Consider the following 26,239-nt stretch of genomic DNA (forward strand, 5'->3'; position numbering starts at 1 on the left):
TGAACGCATCCAGGTTGTGTTTAGTTAAATGAAAAACGAAAGCAATGCGAAAACAATTCACCTAATTTGTAACAAGTTAAAAAAAATTATGTTAGAGCGTATTTTTCAATGTTAGAGCGTATTTTCTAAACTTTAAAACCTATTTTGGTACTCATTCCATAAAGTGGTTGTTTTGGAGACAGGTAACAGTCCGTAAAATTAACTATAATATTTATTGGTCTGACCCAATATTTTGGGTTTGCCCTGCGACACAGAATAGCTCACAATATAATTTAAAATGAAAAATCATATAAACAGGTCTCAGACAAAAGAAAAAAAATAGAACCAAGTATAATTTAAGTTGAATGTACACCATAAAGATGCTGACGAAATATCGCTACAGAAACTTTTATAATGGTGGTGACGATGACTTCTTGAAGATCTCTCGTCAGCTTGTATTTTTCCCTCCACTTTACAAAGGTTTTCGGAATGGTGCCTCTCGCTCCGAAGAAGAGAGCGGTAACTGTGATTTTTTCTATGTTGTATTTCGCTGATAGGTACTGAATCGTGGGCTCGTAGATTTTCTTTTTCTCTTCGTTCACTTCATATGGTTGAGTGACTGAGATTTCATATCTGATCGTAGGATCAATTATTTCGGCTGTCTGTTTATTCCTATTTATAGCTATGATATAGATCCTACGATTGCTCCCACCATCAGCAATACAATGAACTTCCTCGTGAACGTCTAGATTTTTGGATCGAAGTGCATCTGCGATCATAGAACGTATGATGTTGTGACGTTTTATTCTGAGTACTTCTCCCTGTGGGCAACTCCCAAGCACATGTGGTAAAGTTTCATACTCACTGCAGTGCAATAAATCCTATGAAGTCGTCATGACAACGTTTTACGGATTAAATTTGTCGTAACCACAACACATTATTGAAGTGCTCACTTTTGTAAAATTGATATCGGGAATAAATCATAATAAATAGAAGACCATGGCGTGACAATATGAATAAATATTGAAAGTAAGATTAAATTTTAATTTAATACTAATTCTAAGCAATCTTAAGTTTATCCTTCAGCTGACAAATGCATGCGGAAACATTTGTACTGCGAATTTGCAAATAAAATGCGGACCATGGGCTGTGTTCCAAGTATCGATATTTCAGCGACAGTAACAGATGAGCGTGGGCTGGTTTCCAGGCAACGGATGCAGTTGTCTGTTTTGTCTTTATTTTTGTTGGGAATTTCTTATTAGTCTGATTTTCAGCAACATAATAAGTCCTGCTGTATACACATTATAGAAGATTTTCATCTGCTTATAAAAAAATTGGTTTCCTAAAAGCATGTCTATGGAATGGAAATTCGGACACTGCATCTCTACAGAAGAGATTATTTTTTTATGAGCCGAACTTACTGACGCAAGCGGTAGAGGCACGGACTGTCTCTACCATTTGGCCCAAAGGGCTGTGAGTTCGATTTCCGCCTCGGGCATGGGTGTTGTAACATTTTTTTGTCTGAAAAGAAATTGATACGTAAAATGAGTAGAGCATTTTTTTGTCTGAAAAGAAATTGACACGTAAAATGAGTAGAGCATTTTTTTGTCTGAAAAGAAATTGACACGTAAAATGAGTAGAGCATTTTTTTGTCTGGAAAGAAATTGACACGTAAAATGAGTAGAGCATTTTTTTGTCTGAAAAGAAATTGACACGTAAAATGAGTAGAGCATTTTTTTGTCTGGAAAGAAATTGACACGTAAAATGAGTAGAGCATTTTTTTGTCTGGAAAGAAATTGATACGTAAAATGAGTAGAGCATTTTTTTGTCTGAGATTTCTTCATAAAACGAAAACAATAATTTATAAGACCTACACATATATTAGTAAGGTAACTTCTATAATAAATTTCATGTTCAAAAACGAAATTTTTAACTGCTGGAATACAGTATTCTTATTCAGTTACTGTTCAAAAATACTAAAATCTCCATTACATGATGGGTAATAATTATGAAAGAAAACTGAAATTTTGTAATTAATACAGTAATGCCATTGGGGAGCGGGGAGTAGCGTCGCGATTAAGGCTTAATGCTGCAAGCCGGAAGGTCACGGATTCGAGTCCCGAGGGGGTCATGGATTTTTCCATTGATCTATTCCTTCCAGCCGCACTGTGGCCCTGGGATCTACTCAGAAATTAATACTAGGAGCATTTCCTTGAGGATAAAGGCGGCGGGCACGTAGGACTGACATCCTTACTGCTATTAAATGCCGATTGTCTGTAAAGGCGGAAGTTTCAACCTCTCGCCACCCTATGGAACGATTTGACCTGTCATGGGGTTGACTTCATCTTTTTATATTAATACCATTACAAGTGACTGGTAAAATTTTCAGAAATATAGGTTAAAATTTGTAGGATTTTCATATTTTAGGACCGAATCCCATTGAAATAAAAAAGTGTGTTCGTTTAAAAACAATTACGATTGTGTACTGTAGAGATGGGAGTTAATGAAAATTATGGAATGAAATTATTAGATACGTTCCGCTGTCAATTAAGTCCAATTCAGCAGATAGTGTCTGAGGTTCTATCATAATGTTATAGGCTACTACACATTCAAGGCTGGTACAATCGTACGAGAAAGATGGAGAACAGTTCTTTTAAATTGTAATCTCATATCGCATTACTTGGTTATTAATTAACGACGTGTATGAATTACGAGGTTATTTAGCGTCGATGGAATTGGTGATATCGAGATATTTGGTGAGATGAGGCCATAGATTCGCCATAGATTACCTGACATTTGCCTTACAGTCGAGAAAAACCTCGGAAAAAACCTAACTAGGTAATCAGCGCAAGCGGGAATCGAACCCGCGCCTGAGCGCAATTTTGGACCGGCAGGCAAGCGCCTTAGCCGACTGAGCTACACCGGTGGCTATAACGCTTTAATTTGTCTGTATTTATTAAAATGAGAAAGTCAAACTAGTTAAATGAAGTGGAACCCAGTACACAGTTCTGTTCTTTGTAGGTGGTGCTTGTTACGCATGTCCCTACATCCTCTTTCCTTGACAAGTCTTGCATTTCTTGGTTTTGTTATCACTACAAAGTTCCGTAACCACAGGAGAGTCATATCATGTGACCAAGAATACCCGTCATCATCACAAGTGTCTCGGCACAATTGCCATCTGCAGGTTATTAGCAGTTTTGTGTTTTAAGAGTGCGAGAAATGGAGCCAGCGTTCTTTAGGAAGATGCGTGTGACATCTGCAAGAAATCTGTGAGGTGGGGATGTATTTTCCTTTCAGTCTATATTATAGATATGAAGAGATTTGTGTGGTTTCATAAAATGTGGAGGGTAACTCCATTTATCCGCTATATGTGTGAACAACACTATGAATATAAAATAATGTGTCGAAAGTCCGTGGAGGGGGGAGGGGAACTTCATATTTTTCATTACGGCCAGACATTAAAAAAAAAATAATAATTTTAGCATAGGGTTACCATCCGTCCATCAAAAGGAGAACATGTCCTCTTTTTTAATAATTTTATCCCGTCCGCTAGGCATTTAAAAAAATTAAAATGTCCGGCATTTCGCATTTCAACTAGAATTAATATGAATATTGAATAATATGCGATATTATGCATAGAACATCTAAACAAATGGTGAAAACCTATGAAAGAATTTAACTGCTTTCAATTGTTGAAGTTGGAGCACATAAAAAACATAAAATATGATGACCTATTGACATGCATTGAATTCTTACACTTTAAAAATGACACTATTCACGATTCTAAGCTATTTTATCAATTTTATTCTTCAATGTATAAAGATATGCCAATCAAGTTAATTTGGACCACTAAAATAGTCAACAATGTTATATTAGTATACCTATGCAAAATTAAAAAAAAATAATAATAAATGTTAAACTCTCTTAAAATTTGTAATAATGTGATTCTTCCATATGAAGAGTACAAGAAAAGAACGTGCTCTGACCACTTCAGCAAATTATTCAGGAGAGCTATTTAAGGTTTGACTTTTGACTTTAGCACGCTCTTTCCCTGTATACAAAATCTAAAATCTGTCATAGTGCTTGGACTGTTCATATGATCACAGTGTTTGATTCATAGCATTAAACAGCATGGAATCCTACTACACACATAACTCATATTTGGACAAAAAAAAACTGGACAATGTACATTCTTTCTCTGCGTTCTTCATATGCAAAATCTGGATAAAGAAAAATAAATGCGTAACTCTTTTAAAATTTGCAATAAGCTAATGTTATATTTCCACATGAAAAATCTGGATAGAGAAAAATAAATACTAAACTTTTAAAATGTGCAATAATGTTATAGGCCTAGTTACATATTATGCTAAATATGGATAAAGAAAAATAAACGCTAAACTCTTAAAATGTGCAATAATATGATAGTTCCATATTTTGCTAAATCTGGATAAAGAAAAATAAAATGCTAAACTCCTAAATGTGCAATACTGTGATAATTCTATATTGTGCTAAATCTGAATAAAGCAAAATAAATGCTAAACTTTTAAAATGTTGAATAATGTGATTTATTATATTAAATTTGAATAAAGCAAAATAAATGCTAAACTTTTAAAATGTTGAATAATGTGATTTATTATATTAAATTTGAATAAAGCAAAAAAAATGCTAAACTTTTAAAATGTTGAATAATATGATTTATTATACTAAATCTGAATAAAGCAAAATAAATGCTGAACTTTTAAAAAGTTGAATAATGTGATTTATTATATTAAATTTGAATAAAGCAAAATAAATGCTAAACTTTCAAAATGTTGAATAATGTGATTTATTATACTAAATTTGAATAAAGCAAAATAAATGCTAAACTTTTAAAATGTTGAATAATGTGATTTATTATATTAAATTTGAATAAACCAAAATAAATGCTAAACTTTTAAAATGTTGAATAATGTGATTTATTATACTAAATCTGAATAAAGCAAAATAAATGCTGAACTTTTAAAATGTTGAATAGTGTGATTTATTATATTAAATTTGAATAAAGAAAAATAAATGCTAATCTTTTAAAATGTTGAATAATGTGATTTATTATACTAAATCTGAATAAAGCAAAATAAATGCTGAACTTTTAAAATGTTGAATAATGTGATTTATTATATTAAATTTGAATAAAGCAAAATAAATGCTAAACTTTTAAAATGTTGAATAATGTGATTTATTATACTAAATTTGAATAAAGCAAAATAAATGCTAAACTTTTAAAATGTTGAATAATGTGATTTATTATACTAAATCTGAATAAAGCAAAATAAATGCTGAACTTTTAAAATGTTGAATAATGTGATTTATTGTATTAAATTTGAATAAAGCAAAATAAATGCTAAACTTTAAAAATGTTGAATAATGTGATTTATTATACAAAATCTGAATAAAGCAAAATAAATGCTGAACTTTTAAAATGTTGAATAATGTGATTTATTATATTAAATTTGAATAAAGCAAAATAAATGCTCAACTTTTAAAATGTTGAATAATGTGATTTATTATACTAAATTTGAATAAAGCAAAATAAATGCTAAACTTTTAAAATGTTGAATAATGTGATTTATTATACTAAATCTGAATAAAGCAAAATAAATGCTGAACGTTTAAAATGTTGAATAATGTGATTTATTATACTAAATTTGAATAAAGCAAAATAAATGCTAAACTTTTAAAATGTTGAATAATGTGATTTATTATACTAAATTTGAATAAAGCAAAATAAATGCTAAACTTTTAAAATGTTGAATAATGTGATTTATTATACTAAATCTGAATAAAGCAAAATAAATGCTGAACTTTTAAAATGTTGAATAATGTGATTTATTATACTAAATCTGAATAAAGCAAAATAAATGCTGAACTTTTAAAATGTTGAATAATGTGATTTATTATATTAAATTTGAATAAAGAAAAATAAATGCTGAACTTTTAAAATGTTGAATAATGTGATTTATTATATTAAATCTGAATAAAGCAAAATAAATGCTAAATTCTTAAAGTGTGCAATAATATGATAGTTCCATATTTTGCTAAATCTGGATAAAGAAAAATAAAATGTTAAACTCCTAAATGTGCAATACTGTGATAATTCTATATTGTGCTAAATCTGAATAAAGCAAAATAAATGCTAAACTCTTAAAATGTTGAATAATGTGATTTATTATACTAAATTTTAATAAAGCAAAATAAATGCTAAACTTTTTAAATGTTGAATAATGTGACTTATTATACTAAATCTGAATAAAATAAAATAAATTCTAAACTCTTAAAATGTGCAATAATATGATAGTTCCATATTTTGTTAAATCTGGATAAAGCAAAATAAATGCTAAACTTTTAAAATGTTGAATAACGTGACTTATTATACTAAATCTGAATAAAATAAAATAAATTCTAAACTCTTAAAATGTGCAATAATATGATAGTTCCATATTTTGTTAAATCTGGATAAAGCAAAATAAATGCTAAACTCCCAAATGTGCAATACTGTGATAGTTCTATATTGTGCTAAATCTGGACAAAGCAAAAGAAATGCTAAACTCTCTTAAAATTTTCAATAATGCGTTATTTCCATATGCAAAATCTGGATAAAAAATGCTAATCTCTTTTTTAAATTTTCAATAATGGGACTGTATTTACATATGCAATCTCTAGATAAAAAAATTAATGCTAAACTCTCTCAAATAAGCCAACAGTAATATTTCTACCAATAGACAAAATGAGTGTTATTGACCTTTACGTAGTTTTCAGCTTTTCTGCTCCGCAAGAACAGCTGACTGTTGATAATAATCCATGCAGTGTAGTTCCCCATTGAACAGAAGTTAGAGTCACCAGTAAAGTTGGCCATTATCATTTTCAATTCACTTTTATCTGAATACTGTCTCCAATATCACTGTCACTAGCATAAAAGTCTCATAAAATAACTTCGTTAAATACACAAAACTGCTATTACGTGTTATACGAGTAGTATTATGTCATTTCACTGCACAGATCCAATTCGTTCTCGAATTTGTATGACTGCATGAAATGGGAAATACAACTAGTTCTTAAACAAGGACAATTAATAAACCACATAATATCTTTCTATTAATGTCAGGTATGACATATTGAATAATGATTACTAGAATACTACGCACACGTATAGGATCCGAACGACTTAAGCAGTTGTTACACCAACCAGACAACATAAATGCTGTAAGATTATAGGTGGACGTCATAGCGCTGGAAAATTGTGATTGGTGAATAAAACTGAGAGCGGTTATAAAAAATTGGCGTTGGGGACTAGGAAAATAAGATACAGTAAAATAACGGAAGGAAGTATGAAGCCTCCAGAATCACAAAAAATCTAAAACTGACCTAGGAAACCAAAATCAACCTAACTAAATGTAAACTGGCGTAAAGAAACTAATACTAGAGTAAATAACAGCTAAACATACTAAAACTACTAACCAATTCAGAATCTACTAACTTAAGCAGCTATCTAAACCATATGCTACGTTATTATGCTATGTAGTAACGTAACCCTCATTCGTTTATAGTTTATGTTGATAGCTCCGTAGAATAGCAACCGTATGTTTTTTTGGCTTGTACACGCATCAATCCGACACCACACCGAGACCCTAGTCAGTCTATAACCTAACAAGGGGCTACAGAATCTGAGTAATTTCATTACAGTTTCCTGAGCAAGAATTAGAGATACAGTCATGTTGCAGCAACAAAGGAAATTAGTATTCATAACGTATTTTCGCGGCACAAAGATTTATATATTTAGGTAGTATATTAATAGAATCTTCATAGTTTATCAGTTCAAGGTCGACAATGGCAAGCCTTTCTACAACACAAAACCACTATATAGTTATACACCGACACAACCACTTCTTACGAATTATAACTAAAAATAGTTTATAACATTTCTTGTCCTTTTTTCGTTCTATAGGCGTTTATATTAAGCACAATTTGTATAATTACAGACTAATTTCGCGTTTTAGTAAACCGCGCGAAACGGAGACAAAAGAACAACTATTTAATAATGATAGTGTTTTATCTGTGATTGTCATTTGTATCTATGACGTATATCATGAAACTTCGAATACAGAAATAATTTTCGCGGCTTGGCGCTGAAGAATAAATTGAGCAACTGCCTCTTTGTTTTTCCTCTAGCAATGAATACACATAAGATAATGAAATGGTTTCCGTTTCATAAAACAGTTAACATTAATTCAGTTTAATATCTTTATTTATTTGGTTTGTATTTTAAGACCCATTTTAAATATTTATAAATTATGTTGGTAATTCCTCTCTGTTGGCGTCACTGACACCGTCTTTCTTTCCAGAACAATGTACAACTGTTTGTTCAGATTGTTGCTTGAAATTTAGTTCTTAGAATACGCGTGTTTTGTAATAATATCACGACAGAATTATTTGTATCGCCGGCGGAAAAGTCATTTAAAATTGATCTTGTACGGAAATGGCTTACCGAACTTCCAGAGCTGAAGTAATGAAAAAATTATTTCGTCGACAAAGAGCAGGTACAGTACGTGAATGTTTTGAAAATTTAGAACAAAACAGAAAACTAGAAATATAAGTTAGGGTTGTAATAGAAAGCTTATTTATTTTTCTGAAACGTAAATAATGTCTGTACATAATAGGCCTAAAAATAAATGAAGCGAAATCGCACATTTTTATAGAGGATTTCAGGTTAAGAAAAAAGCATTGGACATATGGGGCTGTTCTATCAAATGTCTAGTTGTCATAGGAACGCCTACCTACCACATAGCTTATATACAATGTATTAGGCAAGGCCCATAAAACCAATGCTTTTTTCTTAACGTGGAATCCTCAATAATGTGGGAAAAAAATGTTAATTTGTACTATAAAAACTGCCAGTGTACTTTAACTTGTAACATTCCAGGTTTAATCATCAAATTAATTCATATGTAGCTTTTTAAATTATACATTCTGATCTTATTACAAAACAAAAAAAAAATAACATAACGTAACATTTTCTTTTCCTGCCCTGTAACAAAAAATAATAGATTAAAAGCATCTGTGATTGATCTGAAGATTAAAATATACAGAATAGTTAAACAGTTATTTTTTGTCTAACCAATCAAAATTGGGACAAGTTACTTGGGTGAGGTTTTCCCTCAACCCATAAGAGAAAATACTGGATAACTTTCGGCGCTAGACCCTGGACTCATTTCGGTAGCATTAACTTAGGCTATCACTTTCGTCTCACTCAGACGCTAGATAACCGTAGCAGTTGATAAAGCGTCTTAAAATAACCGATTAAAAAACAACTAATCAGAATTTATCAGCAATATGACATTGTTTACTTGATTATCACGTGCCTTTTATAAGTGTCTCAACTCTGTATGTAAGGACTCTCATTTCATATTGAATTCCTATATACTAAGAAGGAATTGAGACATGGCTTCAATCAGTTTTGATTGGTTAGACAGAGTGCGAAAGGCATTGCTTACTTTAACTATACCATATTAATCGTTTAAATTAATTCACAGGTGGCATTTTAAGTTACTGCACTATGCTTTTATTATAAAACTGAAGAACAACACAACAATGCGTTTTTTCTGTCCTATAAGACTAGTAAAAACAAAATAAACGACGCCTGTAAATAGATTTGAAGATTAAATATGGCATGTTTAAAGTAAGCAATGGTTTATTGGTTATTCGTTCAACAAATCAGAATTCATTATCCATAGGCTCACAAGGATTTAAACCCGAGTCTCTGGTATTTAATTTTTTCCCGCATTACTCTCACATTTCTGTGAACTTATTTTAAGTCATATTGATGCTTCATCCCGTGATTGAAAGTTTCAGATTGTTTAATTCGAAACTCAAGAAACCTAGACCGAGTCACTATTGCATTGTTTGGAACAGATGTCATTGTTCATGCGTAAAATGGTTCCACAAACCGATCAAGGCGTGACTGTTGTGGCTGTGACGTCACTTGTGACGTTTATTGTGATGTAACGCTTTCACTTCCGGTCTCCTGTTATTTACATTTGACTTTAAGAGATTTCATTTCTATTATTGTTGTGTTCATAGATCTTTACATAATGACTGTTTCAAATGAAAAGGTATTTGAAGTGTTTGAGTCGATGACATGTGGATGACAGGAAAACGGAAGTGCCAATATTTATTTTGCCCAGATCTAATTACTGGTTATTGAAATCAGGCCCCTTTTATTTCGAGAGCATGCCCGCTATCCACGCCACCCCTTCCGAATAAATTGTAACCTATTTGTTTTATTATGTCCCTATTTATGTTGCGACATTGTTCTCTGCTTTGTCCGTCAGAGGCCTCTGTGGTCTCACTAGAATTTGTCCTAGAGTAAGAAGCTGTATCTCATATGAGATGGACGACAAAGTAATCGCTCTGAAAACAAGCAACTTTATACGGAGGGATGGTAAATTTTGCCTTTAGCACCATCATTTAATGCCCTTAGCTTGTTTCGTCATTACTAGGGCTAGAATTTTCGTGCCCTAAAATTCGTCAGAATATGTAGTATAAAATATGCACTTATGACCTAAAAATTTCAGAAATATGCCATTACAAATTTAAATATTTTTATAGTTTACTTTGGACGTATAAACTATACTTAGAAGGACAACCAGAAGAGAAAAAAGTGAAATTTATGGGATTTCAAGGCATATGTATACATTTTATTCAAAACAGAAAATGCGAACTTATTTTCATACACTTTCATTGTATCTGTATTATAAGACCTAAGTTGCAACGTACAATGAATACGGTACCTACCTTGTGCAAATTTTCAAATAAAAATGATTGTCTGTTGTCAGCTAACAAACCTTTGTACAGTAGTGGCAAAAAAAAAAACCAGACCAACTCTTGTAGCTGATTTCAGGGCCTTGTTCACTCCAGAGCACGATGGGCTGGTAACTAAGACTTTCGTGGTTCGAATCCTGCCTGGGAAGGAAACTTTTTTTTTGTTCCTTATTATTTTTTTTATTGGGTTATTTTACGACGCTTTATCAACATCTAGGTTATTTAGCGTCTGAATGAAATGAAGGTGATAATGCCGGTGAAATGAGTCCGGGGTCCAGCACCGAAAGTTACCCAGCATTTGCTCGTATTGGGTTGAGGGAAAACCCCGGAAAAAACCTCAACCAGATTACTTGCCCCGACCAGGATTCGAACCCGGGCCACCTGGTTTCGCTGCCAGACGCGCTGACCGTTACTCCACAGGTGTGGACTGTTCCTTATTCAAATTTATTCCCAATACTTTTCTATTGCTGGTAAAATTCATGTTCCGGGAATAATAAGTTAATTAAGTAGTAAAATATCGCTGCAATCGAAAAGTATTGAGAATAAATTTGAATAAGGAACAAAATAAAGTTTCCTTACCAGGCAGACGAAAGTCTTAGTTACCAGTCTATCGTGCTCTGGAGTGAACAAGGCTCTGAAATCAGCTACAAGGGTCGGTCCGGTTCCCCCCCCCCCACTGCTGTACATAGAAAAGCTTTTCCTACTTCTACTGATAAAATGGAAGCAAATTTAAAATTAACAACATCACTTGACTAATTCTCTCGCTGTCTCACACACACACTCTCCTCTTTCTAAAATTTGGCAAAAAAAAAAAGTGTTTTTCCTACTTCCATATCGTGACTCGTGATAATTTAGGGTCAAGTCCATTTTACACATTCAACAGAATAGGGGAGGAAGGAAATATTAAACTTTTACCAGAGGGAAAAAAAATTCTAAGAAATTCAAAGAATGAAGGAAACCAACTTGGATATAGACATGTGTATAAAAAGCTTCAAAAGATTAAAATATGTTGAACATAGATCATTAAATATGCTCAATTAGGATCAAATTGCCAAATATGCTATAACAAAGTACCTAAATTATTTTTTTTCTTCATAAAATGGATTTCTGTATAGGTCATTGACCTGATACAAAAAATGTGCTAAATCATGGAAATTCTAGCCCTAGTCGTTACTCTTATGTGGATCCTGAGCAATTAACTATGTATTCATGTGATCAATATGGCAAAGAGTCGCCATTTTAGACAACATGGATCATTGCAAGACAGGAGACAAAAATACATTTCCATTTCCCTATTAAAAATTGACTTCTAGAAGAGCTACAGCTTTGAAGACAGCGAAAAACTAATTGTTGTTTTAGAGTTGCACATAAAACAAATTGCTAATATTACTTACATGTGTTATGAATTTTCCATTTATACATTTATGCATCAATAATTGTTCCATAACAGATTGTCTTCTAGAAGCGCTACTGTTTCGAACATAGCAGAGATGTAACACTAAACATAAAAAACAAACGTATGTATGAGAAATTTGTCACCTAGATATCTCAGACACGAATCTGTAAGTATTCTATAACATTACGGAACTACTTGATTATAATGTACACTAATTTCCATTTCGTAACAATTGTGTCATTGTTACCAGTCTCCAGAAAAATGCATGCAGCCACTACTTCATTGTGTGCTGAGCGCACGTGCGCTGTTCCAATTAAAGATCCCAATCGTTAATAGAATATTGTAAAGACCTCATCCCAAGGTCGCCATTCTGAGGGTGTCGCCAGCTTAACAATAGAACAATTCCGCGTCACGGAGCAGTGGGCAGCACTGGCATTTCTTGGTTCGAACCTAGACTATAACTTAATTGTTTGTGTTCCCACAAGCTGATGTAATAATATAAACCAGAACACTGACTCGCATCTCTGAATCTCTCCCATGGCATGTATAGAATCTTTCAAGAACATCTCGAAATAAAAACAAAGAGCCAGTCAACAATGACAATATTAGGTACAGGGAAAAGCTCTCGTTTGAAGTAGATTCCATGTCTAAAATGTATAGAGAGATTTGCAATATAATAAAAAAGTATGCGGATATGGGAGGGACCTCGAAAATAAAATAAAAGAACTGTTACCTAGGATATTGTTTTCTTAAAAAAAAAAAAAAAAATGACTCTCAACGGAGTTGAAGTTCTTCCGCAACAGAACGTGTTACGCCTTGTTGGACTGTAAAATGATTGATGAAATACATCATAGAGAGCTTCATTCAGTTCAGTCCAGTTTTATAGAAAATGGCTGAATATGAGATAAATGAGTGAGGAAACCTCATAAAATGCTACAGTATAAACCAAAAATAGAGTCTAAAGAGACTGGTGGTCGAAATTATTTGTGTACAGAAATAATCCATATAAATCTAATTTGGTGATTGACATAGATACAGATTATGATGACTTTTTTTAATTCACTTAAAATTTATGAAGTAAAACTCACATAAAACACCCTCATTTATAAAGAATGTAGTTTATTCATGTGCACGACTAATCCGGTCGTCTCTAAATGCCCTGATGATGGCACCAATACGTTATAGTTCCGAAACGTTGGAAATACAAAGTTCTGGAACATGTTGGAATACCCAAAAATCTACTTCTGAGTAACAAAAATTATTTACGTAGCATTGATCTACTCTTAACAGTACATGTAGAATCTAAAGAAAATATTGCCAGCAGCCACCGGCGTAGCTCTGTCGGCTAAGGAGCTTGCCTGCCGATCCGGAGTTGCGTTCGATTCCCGCTTGGGCTGATTACCTGGTTGGGTTTTTTCCAAGATTTTCCCCAACTGTTAGGCAAATGTCAGGTAATCTAGGGTGAATCTTCGGCCTCATCTCGCCGAATACCATCTCGCTATTACCAATACCATCGACGCTAAATAACCTCGTAGTTAATACAGCGCCGTTAAATAACCAAGTAAAGAAGGAAATATTGTCAGCGAAATCTGTATGAGCGACGTACATCACAACTGAGGTTTTTAAGATAAGGTTATCAGACTTTTGTTTACAATTTCCGGTGACATATCAACATATTAAAAAGAACTATTATTATTATTATTATTATTATTATTATTATTATTATTATTATTATTATTATTATTATTATTATATGTACTCCTTGCTCTAAGAAATAAAACGTAATGAGTGAATAAATAAATAAATATTTTCATTATATTATGTACTTATTATTATAATTATGTACTCTTCGGCACTAACAAGAAATAAAAAAAACAATACAAATTCATTCCTGTTCACCCATGCTTTCTTATTCACTTATTTTATTACCTCGCATTAGTACAAGCTATATTACAATACGGCGTTATAGGATGGGGTAGTGCTTATAGTACCTCCCTCATGCCAATAACTCTGCTACAGAAAAGAATAATAAAAATATGCCTTAATAAACCTCTTGCTTATCCTTCAGAACTGTTGTATTGAGAATTTAAAGTACGGTATTTGACTTCCATCAATTTTATAACAATGTATTATTGAATTTCGTACATAAAAACCGAAATATATTTATTTTATATTCACATAAATATAAAACCAAAAGATTAGACAATGTCTGTTTGACAATACCCAAATCTATCACAACTGTAGCATATAATCACAGTAGCAACTTCGGTCCAAGGCTTTATAACATGATAATAGCTAAATTCCCAAACATACAATTTTCTAATGCTCCTTATTTCAAAATAGTACATTATGCAACGAGCCTATAATGAAGGTAATTAAGAAGCGAGTATGGATATTTATGAAACGAGCGCAAGCGAGTTTCATAATTTTCATACGAGCTTCTTAATTACCATTATAGGAGAGTTTCATACGACTTTTTATGCTCGACCATATTTCTAACTTGATATTATTAATTTTCTTTGTGTCTGACCTTGGCCAATGTCCCGTATGTTGTGAGATATGCGCAGACGCGAAAGTATTGATTTTTTCCGAGGAACAGATGTTCATATTGACCTTGCTAGGCCATAAGAACCTACAGAGATAACATTGAAATTAAATTAGACATTGAAAAACGAGATGACAAATTGAATTTATTTGAATATTATTTACAATTAACGCTAATTATTATAGTAACAGAACATAACCTTCTGCGACAGTATTGGATTTCCAGCCTCCGTGACTTTTCGCTAATTCTCTTTCGATTGCATATCCGAGAATAATCGATACTTGTGGTTTTATAACGGTAGAAAGCTGACCTGTCATTGGCTGAACAGTTATAACCTGAGTCGTCATTGGCTGAAAGACCTGACCTTTAATGAGTAGGTGTACTTTAATGACATGCATTAAAGTTCTGCTACCAGGTGTATAATTACTACATTTTGGCATGGTCGAGCATAAAATCAATTAAAGAATTGCTGATTAGAGAAAAAATTTAAAGTTCAATTATTCTGATATGTGTTTTTGCTTCTTCCTTTTTCTTTTTTTACTTTTTACTCTGTTATTCAATAAAATGTCTTAACATTATGTGGAATGCCCCCTGAGCACGAGTATGTAACTTACTCTTTCTAGAGTGTTTTACATAAAAAAGAAATATGTATCTTTGTTCTGGCAATGAAGTATTATTATTATTATTATTATTATTATTATTATTATTATTATTATTATTATTATTATTATTATTTTATGGCACCATCTTTTAAATTGATGCGCAACATTTTCAACTTCAGTCACTTCAGTCACTAATTCCTCATATTAAGCAATAAATAAATCTGGTTGTTGCAGGTTTCCAATCCAGTGGCCACCAGAGAGGAATGACTGAGGAGATCACCAAGACAAAGAGTGTTGCAGCCCACAGCCCTGGATCTGACTGCAACTCAAACCACACCAGCAATATCGTTGTCGCAGCTGACAAAAATGGCGAGACTACGGCCAGCTATATTAGCAATGCCTCTTCCCAGGACGTGGACTTCATCCAAGACAACTCAGACTACCAGTGGTTTCTTGACTATGGGTGAGTCTGCCCTTCTTAATATTGACGGGGTGTAGTACAGGTTGGAGATTAGGGTGGAGTGAAAATATAAAGTTTATGGAATCAAAATGTAATACCAGGGAAAAGATGTGGGGTGATATCATAAAGAGCAATGCAAAATATTTTTTCTCTACCTTAATATTTAGAGATGCCCCAAGAGCGCCATACTTTCAAATTTTCACGAAATCTGGAGGTTTAGATTTTGTAGCGAGAAAACATTCTCCAGTGGTTTAAGGAGAAGGATGGTATTTTTTAACTTTTTTCCTATTTGGTGTAAAATATTAATATTTTGTATGTAGAGATCTCTTAGCTGTGGCAACTCAACCAAATAAAAATATTTTGAAAAAAAAATTATTAGGGGGGGGCCCAAATTTGAAAAAAATATACCCAATGCAGGATTGTACTAAAACCGATATATTTAAACCGTTTTTAAAGATGGATTCAAACAGATTTTTGCAACTATTACATTTAGAAAACAGATAAAAAACAATTTCATGTATAAATTCACTCCACCCTATTCGAGATAGAGGTTACTGATTGGTTTACTCTCCTACCTCAAAATTTGGATCTTGGCCGGTAAATTTTTCCTGAAGTCATCTTATTCAGTGGTAGTTATTTGATACATCTTGATTACACACTTTCAACACTTTGTATCACTTAAGAATTTAGTTATTTTATTTAAGGGGAGATGTCAATGAAAGTGGAATAGGCCTACATTGCTAAAAAAATGTCAGAAGTCCCTTAGTTTCTGCCATAGAATTATGAAATTTGAATATGATGCATTATAGCAACATGTGAAGCATGTATGACAATGTTTATGAAAATTGAACAAGTATTCTAGAATTTCTAGGCAAGAGTGACTGAAAGAATTTTATTAATTTTCAATTTATTTATGTACTATTTTTACAAAAACCAATGAAGATAACTAAATTAAATGGGGTAATGAGTGGGACCCATACTCCGAGGCTGTGCTTAGTTGTGGGTTCGATTACTACTTGGTATTTTTCCGAGGTTTTCTGAATTACATGGTGAATTGAAGATATTCAGATTCATCTCGTCAAAACATTATCTCATTATCACCAATTTCATCGATGATAAATAATCGTGTAGTTGATACAGTGTTGTTAAATTATCGATTAAAAAATCGTGTATGTTTTCAGGTATAGGGACGGATCGTCCGCCGCCCATCACCCTGCCAGCGTGCTGTCATCTCTAGCGACGTCATACGCGTGCGACGATCTCAGCTACTACGAAGACATGGCCAGGAATCTGGACGCCAACTTGGCTGAGGTGGATATGGAGGACTTCCGTACTGAGGACATCCACTCGATCCTCACTACACTCCCAGCCATGTGCTGCGGCGAACTACAGGCAAGTAGCATGCGGGAATTGGTAAATGTTTCCAGACTTTATTTCTCCCCTAATACTTGCCTTTATACCTGAAAATGTGTCCTAAAATTCAGTTTGTGCTAATATAAACATCCTGAGGAAACCATGGAATGAATATTCAGAGGACCTAGCATCATTAAGAATTTAGGAAGATCTTGATTGAATCAATCTTCTTAATGTATCGAGCTGTTTGCTGACAACATAAAGTCCACTGTAGTCTATTCAGTTGTTGTTTTTCACGAGAAATGAGGGGTATTTTGATCGGTGTTCATTATAGATGCCTGTTGCTAGTAGCCAGAGTTGGGGTGTAGTCAATATATACTGCAGGGCTGTGTCTTTTGCAACTGGTACTGATGATTTTAATTTACTTCTTTTGTGGTTTATGGATGGACAGTATAGAAGAATGTGTTCCAGATCTTCATCATGATTATTACACCACTTATCAGAAATGTGAAATCGGTGTAGGTACAATTGAGTGACAATGTGACCTGCTCTGGCTCTTGTTAAACATGTTTGAACATGTCTGGGCAAGTTTTTGTACATTTCCAGGTCATTTGGTTTCTTTTGTACAGACTATAAAATTTTTCCTTTGTCAAAAGAGAGCCAATAATTGAAGCGTCAGCTGGAACAACGTTGTAAGTTACAAAATTTTCATTCGGTGTGTTTCCATGTAATAATGTTGTATGTCATGTTACTTTGCTATACTCCTTGGCTTGCAACTGTCCATCAATGCAGTACGTGAAATTTGTTCACTCAAAAGTTTGCTAGCCTATAAGAACAATACTGTATGCATACACATTTTTGCAGCTCCTGTAAATTTTACCAAATGTAACTTATAACGTTGTTCCAGCCGACGCTTCAATTGTTGATACATAGGTTTGTAAAATCAGACTTTACTGAAGCAAAAGCATTGGATAGAGATATCACTTGAAGAGGTCTTGGTTGCAAATATGTTGCCTGCTTTGCAATATTATCGACTTAATTTGGAAGTATCTATTATAGAAAAGTTTACTCTATGTAATCAATAGCGAAAATAATTCTGTGGCAGAGAGGAAAAAGGTCTTAAGTAAAAATTTTATACTTTTCAGGAGAGCAGTAGAAAGATTGAAATTGGTGTCAATTATAGAGTTTTTAATTAAGAGCTTTCTCCTGGATATTATTTGTTTACATTTCTTCTAAAATAGGTAATGTTCCTCATTTAACAATTTTCTTGATTATTTCCAAAAGTAGCCGCACTTAAGCCCTTTTAAGACTAGAACCCAAACTGAGTAGAAGGGACTATTTAAACATAAGACCTTTTTCATGTCAAAATTAATGAGATATGTAAATTATTAGGAATGCAAAAGTGTCTTAAACAATTATAGTACTGTTTACCCTGCTGCTTAAACTTTTAAGGGGAGAGGATGGTATTTTTTTTAACTTTTTTTCCTATTTTGTGTAAAGAGCTCATAGCTGTAGCAACTCAACCAAAAATAAATATTTTGAAAAAAAAAAAAATTGAGAGCTCAGATTTGACAAAAATATACCCAATGCAGGATTTCACTAAAACCGTTATATCTAAACCATTTTTAAAGGTAGATTCATCCAGTTTTTTGCAATGTACTTGCAAAAGCATGCTCTACAAACTGTCTGTAACAGAATTTTGATATTTATCCCTACGTTTGTAAAATAAACAATTAAAATTTAATAACAATTTTCTGATTTCCTTTCTTGCAAACAGATGGACGTAGTTTTAAAATGAAATCAATTAACAAAATTCTGTTACAGAGAAAAGTTTCCTAATAGTCTAAAGAATGTGTGTTCTAAATTTCATGCATGTATCTTTAATAGTTCAGAAATTATATCCATTTTTGTCTGGCAATGCAGCAAAAAAAATGAAGTTACTGGAAACCGATAAAAGGGGGTGTGTGATTTAAAAATCCATAGAGCAGGAAGTTTAAAAATGGCGTCTCAACTTCCGATAAGGGCACAAATACCCACGAAATGTTATGCAATGCATTCCACACATATCAAGGAGTATTTTAAAGAAAAAAATTTCTTTTTTGAAAATTCAATTTACTGGAAACAACAATAAAAGGAGGGGAGTGATTTAACATCCATAACGCAGGAAATTTAAAAATGGCGTCTCAACATCTGATAAGGGCACAAATACCCTCAAAATATTATGCTATGCATTCCACACATATCACAGAGTATTTTAAAGAATTTTTTTAATTTACTCATTTTTCACCAAAAAAATACCATCCTCTCCCCTTAAAAGGAAAGGGCATCAGTATATGATAAAATAGCTAAAATACAAGTTAGACCTTTTTAATAGGGAAGCATGGAAATTAAACATGTAATGGTTTGTAAGCAATAAAGTATTAAATATTCTTAAGTCCTTTATTCTTGTGTGCTCGATTCAAGAAGTACTTAGGACATTTGGTAAGGGTCTATAAATCCAGTCAGGAGTCTTATTTGACTTTAACCATTTTACCAGATTGTAGAGAATTGTTTCCGCTTTCAGAATATATAAAAATCTCATTTTCACAAAAAATTGACTTAAGACATTTTCCCTCCCAGCCACAGAATTTAAGATGAATTTTCGTAACAGTGATGGATTCAGAGAGTTGCCAAAGAGAGAAATTTCTTTCATAGATAAAAATTTCCCCCTCCCCTCGACAATGTCATATGCATATAAACAATCTGACTCTAATTCTGAACTATCTTCGATTAGTTTTACTTAAAAAAACTCCATTAAAAATAACCAACTCTTTTTTTTTTCACCATAATGTAGATCAGTATAAGCAATAGTGACTCTCTCACACAGGTCACAACAATCTTTTTAGACCTACTGTGCTAAAATTTAATTATAGATGTTTCTGAAAAACGGTTTTTTTTTTTTTTTTTTTTTTTTTTGGGATAAACTCTTTTACCTGAACACCATCGACATCATTAATAGATATATGTTATAGCTCCCTGTGATTGAAGCGGCATCTGGTAAACGTAATCAATAAACAAACTCTTAGTGTAGTTCCAGCATTCAATTAATGCCCAGCTGTGTCAAAGACAGCACTTTCCTTTGAATTTATTTTTATATTTATTTTAGTAGGTTATTTTACGACGCTTTATCAACAGCTTAGGTTATTTAGCGTCTGAATGAGATGAAGGTGATAATGCCGGTGAAATGAGTCCGGGCTCCAGCACCGAAAGTTACCCAGCATTTGCTCATCTTGGGTTGAGGGGAAACCCTGGAAAAAACTTCAACCATGTAACTTGTCCCGACCGGGAATCGAACCCGAGCCACCTGGTTTCGTGGCCAGACGCGCTGAACTTTACTCCCCAGGTGTGGACTTTTCCTTTGAAGAGGGTACTAAATCCACTACTACCACCACCACCACCAACCACCAGCGTGGCTCAGTCGGTTAAGGCACTTGCCTGCCGGTCTGAAGTTGCGTTCGGGCGCGGGTTCGATCCCCACTTGGGCTGATTACCTTGTTGGGTTTTTCCGAGGTTTTCCCCAACCGTAATGTAAATATAAGGTAATCTGTGGCGAACCCTCGGCCTCATCTCGCCAAATATCATCTCACTATCACCAATCTCATCGACGCTAAATAACCTAGTACAGTAGAACCCCGATTATCCGTTACCCTATTAACCGATTGGCGGTTTATCCGACTGTCTCTCTCTCTCTCTCTTTCTCTCTTTTTTTTTTTTTTACAGGACTAAAATATGAAGTCCTATATAGTTACTTCTTGGAGGGAGTGTTTTCCTAACTTGTAAAATAGTCACTACCTGCTTTCAAGGTAATGACCCCAAGAACTTCCACACAATTATAAAACCCGCGTACAATTCATTCCTTGTTTACTGTTGGAGTGGACGTTTTGTGTATCATATGTAAAATATCTTCCTTGGATGTCGAAAGAAAATGTGTTGTGCTAAGTATAAAAAAAGAGCAAATAATTGAGAGATTTGGGAAAGTAGAAACTTTATCTCATATGGAATCAGAAAACGAGTTGGCGTCACAACTGTGCGCGATTTAATAAAAAAAAAAGGTAAATTGTATAAAGTACGAATGTGTAAATCTACAACACGAGACCTCTACTCCTATCTTTTGGCAGGCAACCATCACAGAGAGTTCTCTTAGGTCTTAAAACGCATCACTGATAACCAGACTTAAATTAGTGAACTTCTGATCCACTAACTAGAATGTTAAACACAACACCAAGGAGGAAATTACGAAACTATTGGCCTAAATATTATGCACTTTATTTAATTATGAAAATCTTTTATAGTACGGGTTATACGATTTTTTCGATTAACCGTTCAGTCCATCCCCTTCATTACCACGGATAATAGAGGTTCTACTGTAGTTGATACAGAGTCGTTAAATAACCAACTAAAATAAAAATAATAAACCACCACCACCATCACCAGCGTGGCTCAGTTGGTTAAGGAGCTTGCCTGCCGATCTGAAGTTGAGTTCGGGCACGGGTTCGATCCCCGCTTGGGCTGATTACCTGGTTGCGTTTTTTCCGAGGTTTTCCCCAACCGTAATGTGAATACAAGGTAATCTATGGCAAATCCTCGGCCTCATCTCGCTATTACCAATCTCATCGACGCTAAAAAACCTAGTAATTGATACAGCGTCGTTAAATAACCAACTAAAAAAAAAAATAAACCACCACCAGTACGACTAATATCAGTTCCATATAACTATTATTACTATTACATATTACCACCACCATTATAACTGCTACTATTATTACTACTACTGATAACAATAATAATAACAATAGTACAAACTCACATGCAATAATTGCGACAGTTTCTACATTGGACAGACAGGCAGATCATTCCAAACTCGATACAAAGAACACATTAAAGCAATAACTAGAGGACACAATACATCTATGTATGCCGAACACATAACTAATACTAACCACACATACAATAACATAAATACAGACATGGAAATCCTACACATACAACCCAAAAACTAAAAACTCAACACACTAGAACAATACGAAATATACAGACACACTAAAACACACCCCAGTCAAATTCTCAACACACAGACCAATTTCAGAACACACACACTATTTGACACAACTCTTCATCACACGAATGCACCCACACAACAGGCAGCGAAGTTGAGATAGTGCCGAGATCTAGTAGGCTCTGAGGATGGTGTCGAATAGCACCGAAACAGCTGTAAGCCGCACATGCTTACATAATTAACACGAGTAAGATCGCCATTTAATCAATTATTAATAACAATAGTAACTCTTAAATTAAGTGCAAAGCATTGTCTTTGAAATTATATATCATATTATTAACTCACCCTGTACCTTATTGCCCATGTATTTTCATCTCTCTTCGCTGGTGAAAACAGTCTGAAATAATAGTCAGTGTATAAAATATTATGAAAACATTTTTTTTTTTTTTTTTTCACTTCTAAACACTCATCCAGTGTAACAATTATTCAGAAAAATATATTCATTTCAGTGCCCCGATTTTGTGGTCCTTTCATGTTTACTTGCTTGGAGAAATAGAATAGGAGAGCATGCTGTTGTGAAATTCCACACCGTCTCATGATAACCAATGTATACTGTCTGCCTTGCTCATCAAAATGAGTGTACCTTTTTGTAATGAATATACACGTTCTTTGACCTTTGTTCGGGTACAGATCAGTCTGCTGTGTATATCTTGGCGGTCTTCTGTGAAAGGAGTTCTTGAATGTCGTCCTCTTTTGTGAGATTTGTGTCGAGAGAAAGAAACCTCCGTTCACATTTTCTTTCCCACAATTCATTTATATCATGTCAGCAACGTCGTATGCTCTGCATTCATCTGGCTATCCTCTCTTGAACTCAGTTTTAGTCTTGTTATTTCTGTATCTACCCTTAAAGTTGAATACTGGCAGCTAAAAGTATTTGGGGAAAATATATTAACAAAACATTTCTTAATTTATTCAAAATTCAGGTCAAGGACAATATAAATTTTAGACAGAAGAATTCCTAAGTGTAGCTTCAATCAGATGAAATAAAATTCGAAATATCTCAGGTCATAATAAGGAATAGAAATATATAGAGACATACAGTGTGGAGATCAAAGTACAAGACAGTTATTTGTAAATAGTACTACGGTGTGGTATCTAAGGAAAAATGTTAAGAGATTAAAAATACATCGAAATGCACTAACAACTATTTTGTTTTCTTAATAACTTCAAAAGAATCGATTAAATGAAATTCTAAGATGTAACTTCACTGTCCAAAACCTTTAATTTGTGAAAGTGGATATAGGGCATTTTGAATCTATAGGATTCATGTATAGGTTTGAGCACTAAAAAATTAAGTAAATTCAATATTTTTTTTCTCAGCAGCTAATGACTCTTTCACCTTGTAATTTGACATGCTCAATATTCACTGCTTCTGCAATTATAGATTATTTTCAGATTTACTAAAAGTTTCACCATTATGAGTAATTATCACAATAAAAAAGTGGCCGTTTTTTTGCACTGATGTGCCCTTTTTATGATAATGTCCACAAATATGAATATTTCTGAGCCATTCTTTTTTCTACTTATTCCTGAATGTGAAATGAACAATATCAATCAATCTTCTTAATGTATCCAGCTGTTTGCTGACAACATAAAGTCCACTATAGTCCACTGTAGTCTATTCAGTTGTTGTTTTTCACGAGAAGTGAGGAGTATTTTGATCGGTGTTCATTATAGATGCCTGTTGCTAGTAGCCAGAGTTGGGGTGTAGTCAATATATACTGCAGGGCTGTGTCTTCTGCAACTGGTACTGATGATTTTAATGAGACAAAGAGGCAAATATAATACCAAAAGGATTGAAGTATGGTGTCAGTCCAATGCAGAAGCAAAATTCATTCTCTGTAATATAAATAATGAGGCTAAAAAGAATAAATCCCATGTCTCATTGGGTAGTACATTTAAATACCAAGAATTAAAACGAAAAGGCAACATTAACGAAAAAGATATAGACACTAAAAATGAACAATATGAACTACAGCCTTTGAAATATCTACAATAGAATTTTTTTTTAAATTTCATATGAGAAGTTATATTTTTAATGTTTTTAAGTAATTTTTTTTAATAAACTATAAATGTTGCAGCAACAATTGTACTTCATCTTGTTCACAAGTATGAAAGACAGTTGCATGAAAATTTTTACTGCTGTATCTCAAAAACTTACCGAGTTATCACAAAAACAGTTTTGCAAAATACAATTTACGGGAAATGAGTGTTAAATATATCTTATGTGTGGAGAAGTAAACAAGCGCACACTCGCACGTTTATGGTCACATCTACCAAAATATTGTATATGTCGTAAAAATTAATTCACTGACATAAAGATAAATGTCCAAATTTTATATAAAAAATTAAATTTAAAAATGACTTTTTTTCATCCTCAAACCTGTATATGCCCCATTAAGTAAATTTAGTAAAATTTTCAGAAGAGAAATTTAGAACTTCACAATTAAGCCATCTTTGAGTCTATAATACAGTACTCAAATTTAGAACACATATTCTTGAAGAATGTAAGATTATTTGTAGAAATCTTAGCTGCTTAGAGCTAAAGATGACTGATACCGGTATATTATATTTCAACCGCCAATCCAGAAAATGTTACAGCATTGACCTATGTTGTGTGATCTCTGTTTAATAACATATGATTAATTATTGTACAAAAAGTCAGTTATTTTGGACTGTTGGCTTCTAAGGAACAAACCATGTCCTCAAATTGTGGTAATTATTCCATAATTGATTAAGAATGTATAAATGACGTTTCGTATTTCCTGGAATTTAAAATACATCGTATAAGTGTAAAAAACGTATGTATAACTAAAATAAATTAACATGAAAATATAAGAAATTTTTCCGAGACTTAAAAAAACATGTACCGGTAAGTGTCAAATGTATGAGAGAAGTTTTACTGTATTAGATAGAACACTTTGTGTTCTGATCTCTTTAATCATACTTCACTTCCAATGTCAGCAGCAGGTACATAACCGTATCAGTAGTTGTATGTCACCAGTCTTGTGTAATGTAACCTCTTTTCCTCGTTCCTACAAGTTGAGGCAATTGAAACTCATGGAACTGAAGCATGCCTAATATATAAGAAAAGTTCCTTTCCTATGACATTGCAAAATAGATATAAACTAATGTTGTTACTGGCTGCATGGAAAATCCTGTGTTGTGTGTTAACCTTAACTTATTATTTGACAGTCTGAACGCGAAGGAGAGATGTTTGCAAGTGTTTCGGGTTCTATGATGGCCAAGTTTGACTTTGACTCGTCCATAAGCCCTCACACCAGCTCCCAGGTATGCATGACCTGTTACATTTGGTGGTTTTGTTATACCTAGTTGATGTAAAGGTAATTCTCACACATATTTATAGAATTATGATGTTAGTACTGTATTTGTACTAGTAATTTTATTTCTTTTTAACAGCTAAGAACTCTACCAAAGTTAAACAAACATTATATTCGTATTATTAGTTAATAAGAAAGTACTTATTTGTTGCTTACAATTTAAATGTGTAGCTAAGTGAGCTAACGTCCCTAACTTCGAAGGGGCAGTCCCTAATTTTTTGTTCCCGGAGAATAAACGTTTACATTTGTCTCCTGAAGTTTACTTTTTGTTGCATTAACATTTTACATGCACTGATAGATGGTATGTTGGCAGAACTATTGCAATTAATCTAGATTTCTGGACTGTATCCCCTATACTGGGTCAAAAATAAATAAATAAGTAAATAAATAAATAAATATTTATATTTATATTCTTTATTTGCCTAAAAGTACAATAGTACAAGAGGCCCTGTTAAGGTACAGTACCAGTAATAATAATAATAATAATAATAATAATAATAATAATAATAATAAGCACATATGGGCGAATCCAGAAATGCATATAGAGTGTTAGTTGGGAGGCCGGAGGGCAAAAGACCTTTGGGGAGGCCGAGACGTAGGTAGGAAGATAATAT

General features: G+C 33.2%; 1 protein-coding gene across 6 annotated transcripts in view; it reads left to right on the plus strand.

The window, feature by feature from the left end:
* Positions 1 to 26,239, plus strand: part of LOC138695049 (uncharacterized) — a 466,263-nt gene that overhangs the window by 396,788 nt on the left and 43,236 nt on the right. For 5 of the 6 annotated variants that reach the window (XM_069819389.1, XM_069819385.1, XM_069819386.1 and 2 more), the window contains 3 exons: positions 15,611 to 15,839; positions 17,018 to 17,228; positions 25,480 to 25,575. In XM_069819389.1, the coding sequence (XP_069675490.1) occupies positions 15,611 to 15,839; positions 17,018 to 17,228; positions 25,480 to 25,575 (536 nt within the window). Of the gene's footprint in view, positions 1 to 3,103; positions 3,254 to 15,610; positions 15,840 to 17,017; positions 17,229 to 25,479; positions 25,576 to 26,239 lie in introns of those variants that run through there. The other variant, XM_069819390.1, reaches the window with a different exon arrangement.

Source organism: Periplaneta americana, chromosome 2 (assembly GCF_040183065.1).
Source record: "Periplaneta americana isolate PAMFEO1 chromosome 2, P.americana_PAMFEO1_priV1, whole genome shotgun sequence".
In the NCBI taxonomy this organism is placed as follows: Eukaryota; Metazoa; Arthropoda; class Insecta; order Blattodea; family Blattidae; genus Periplaneta; species Periplaneta americana.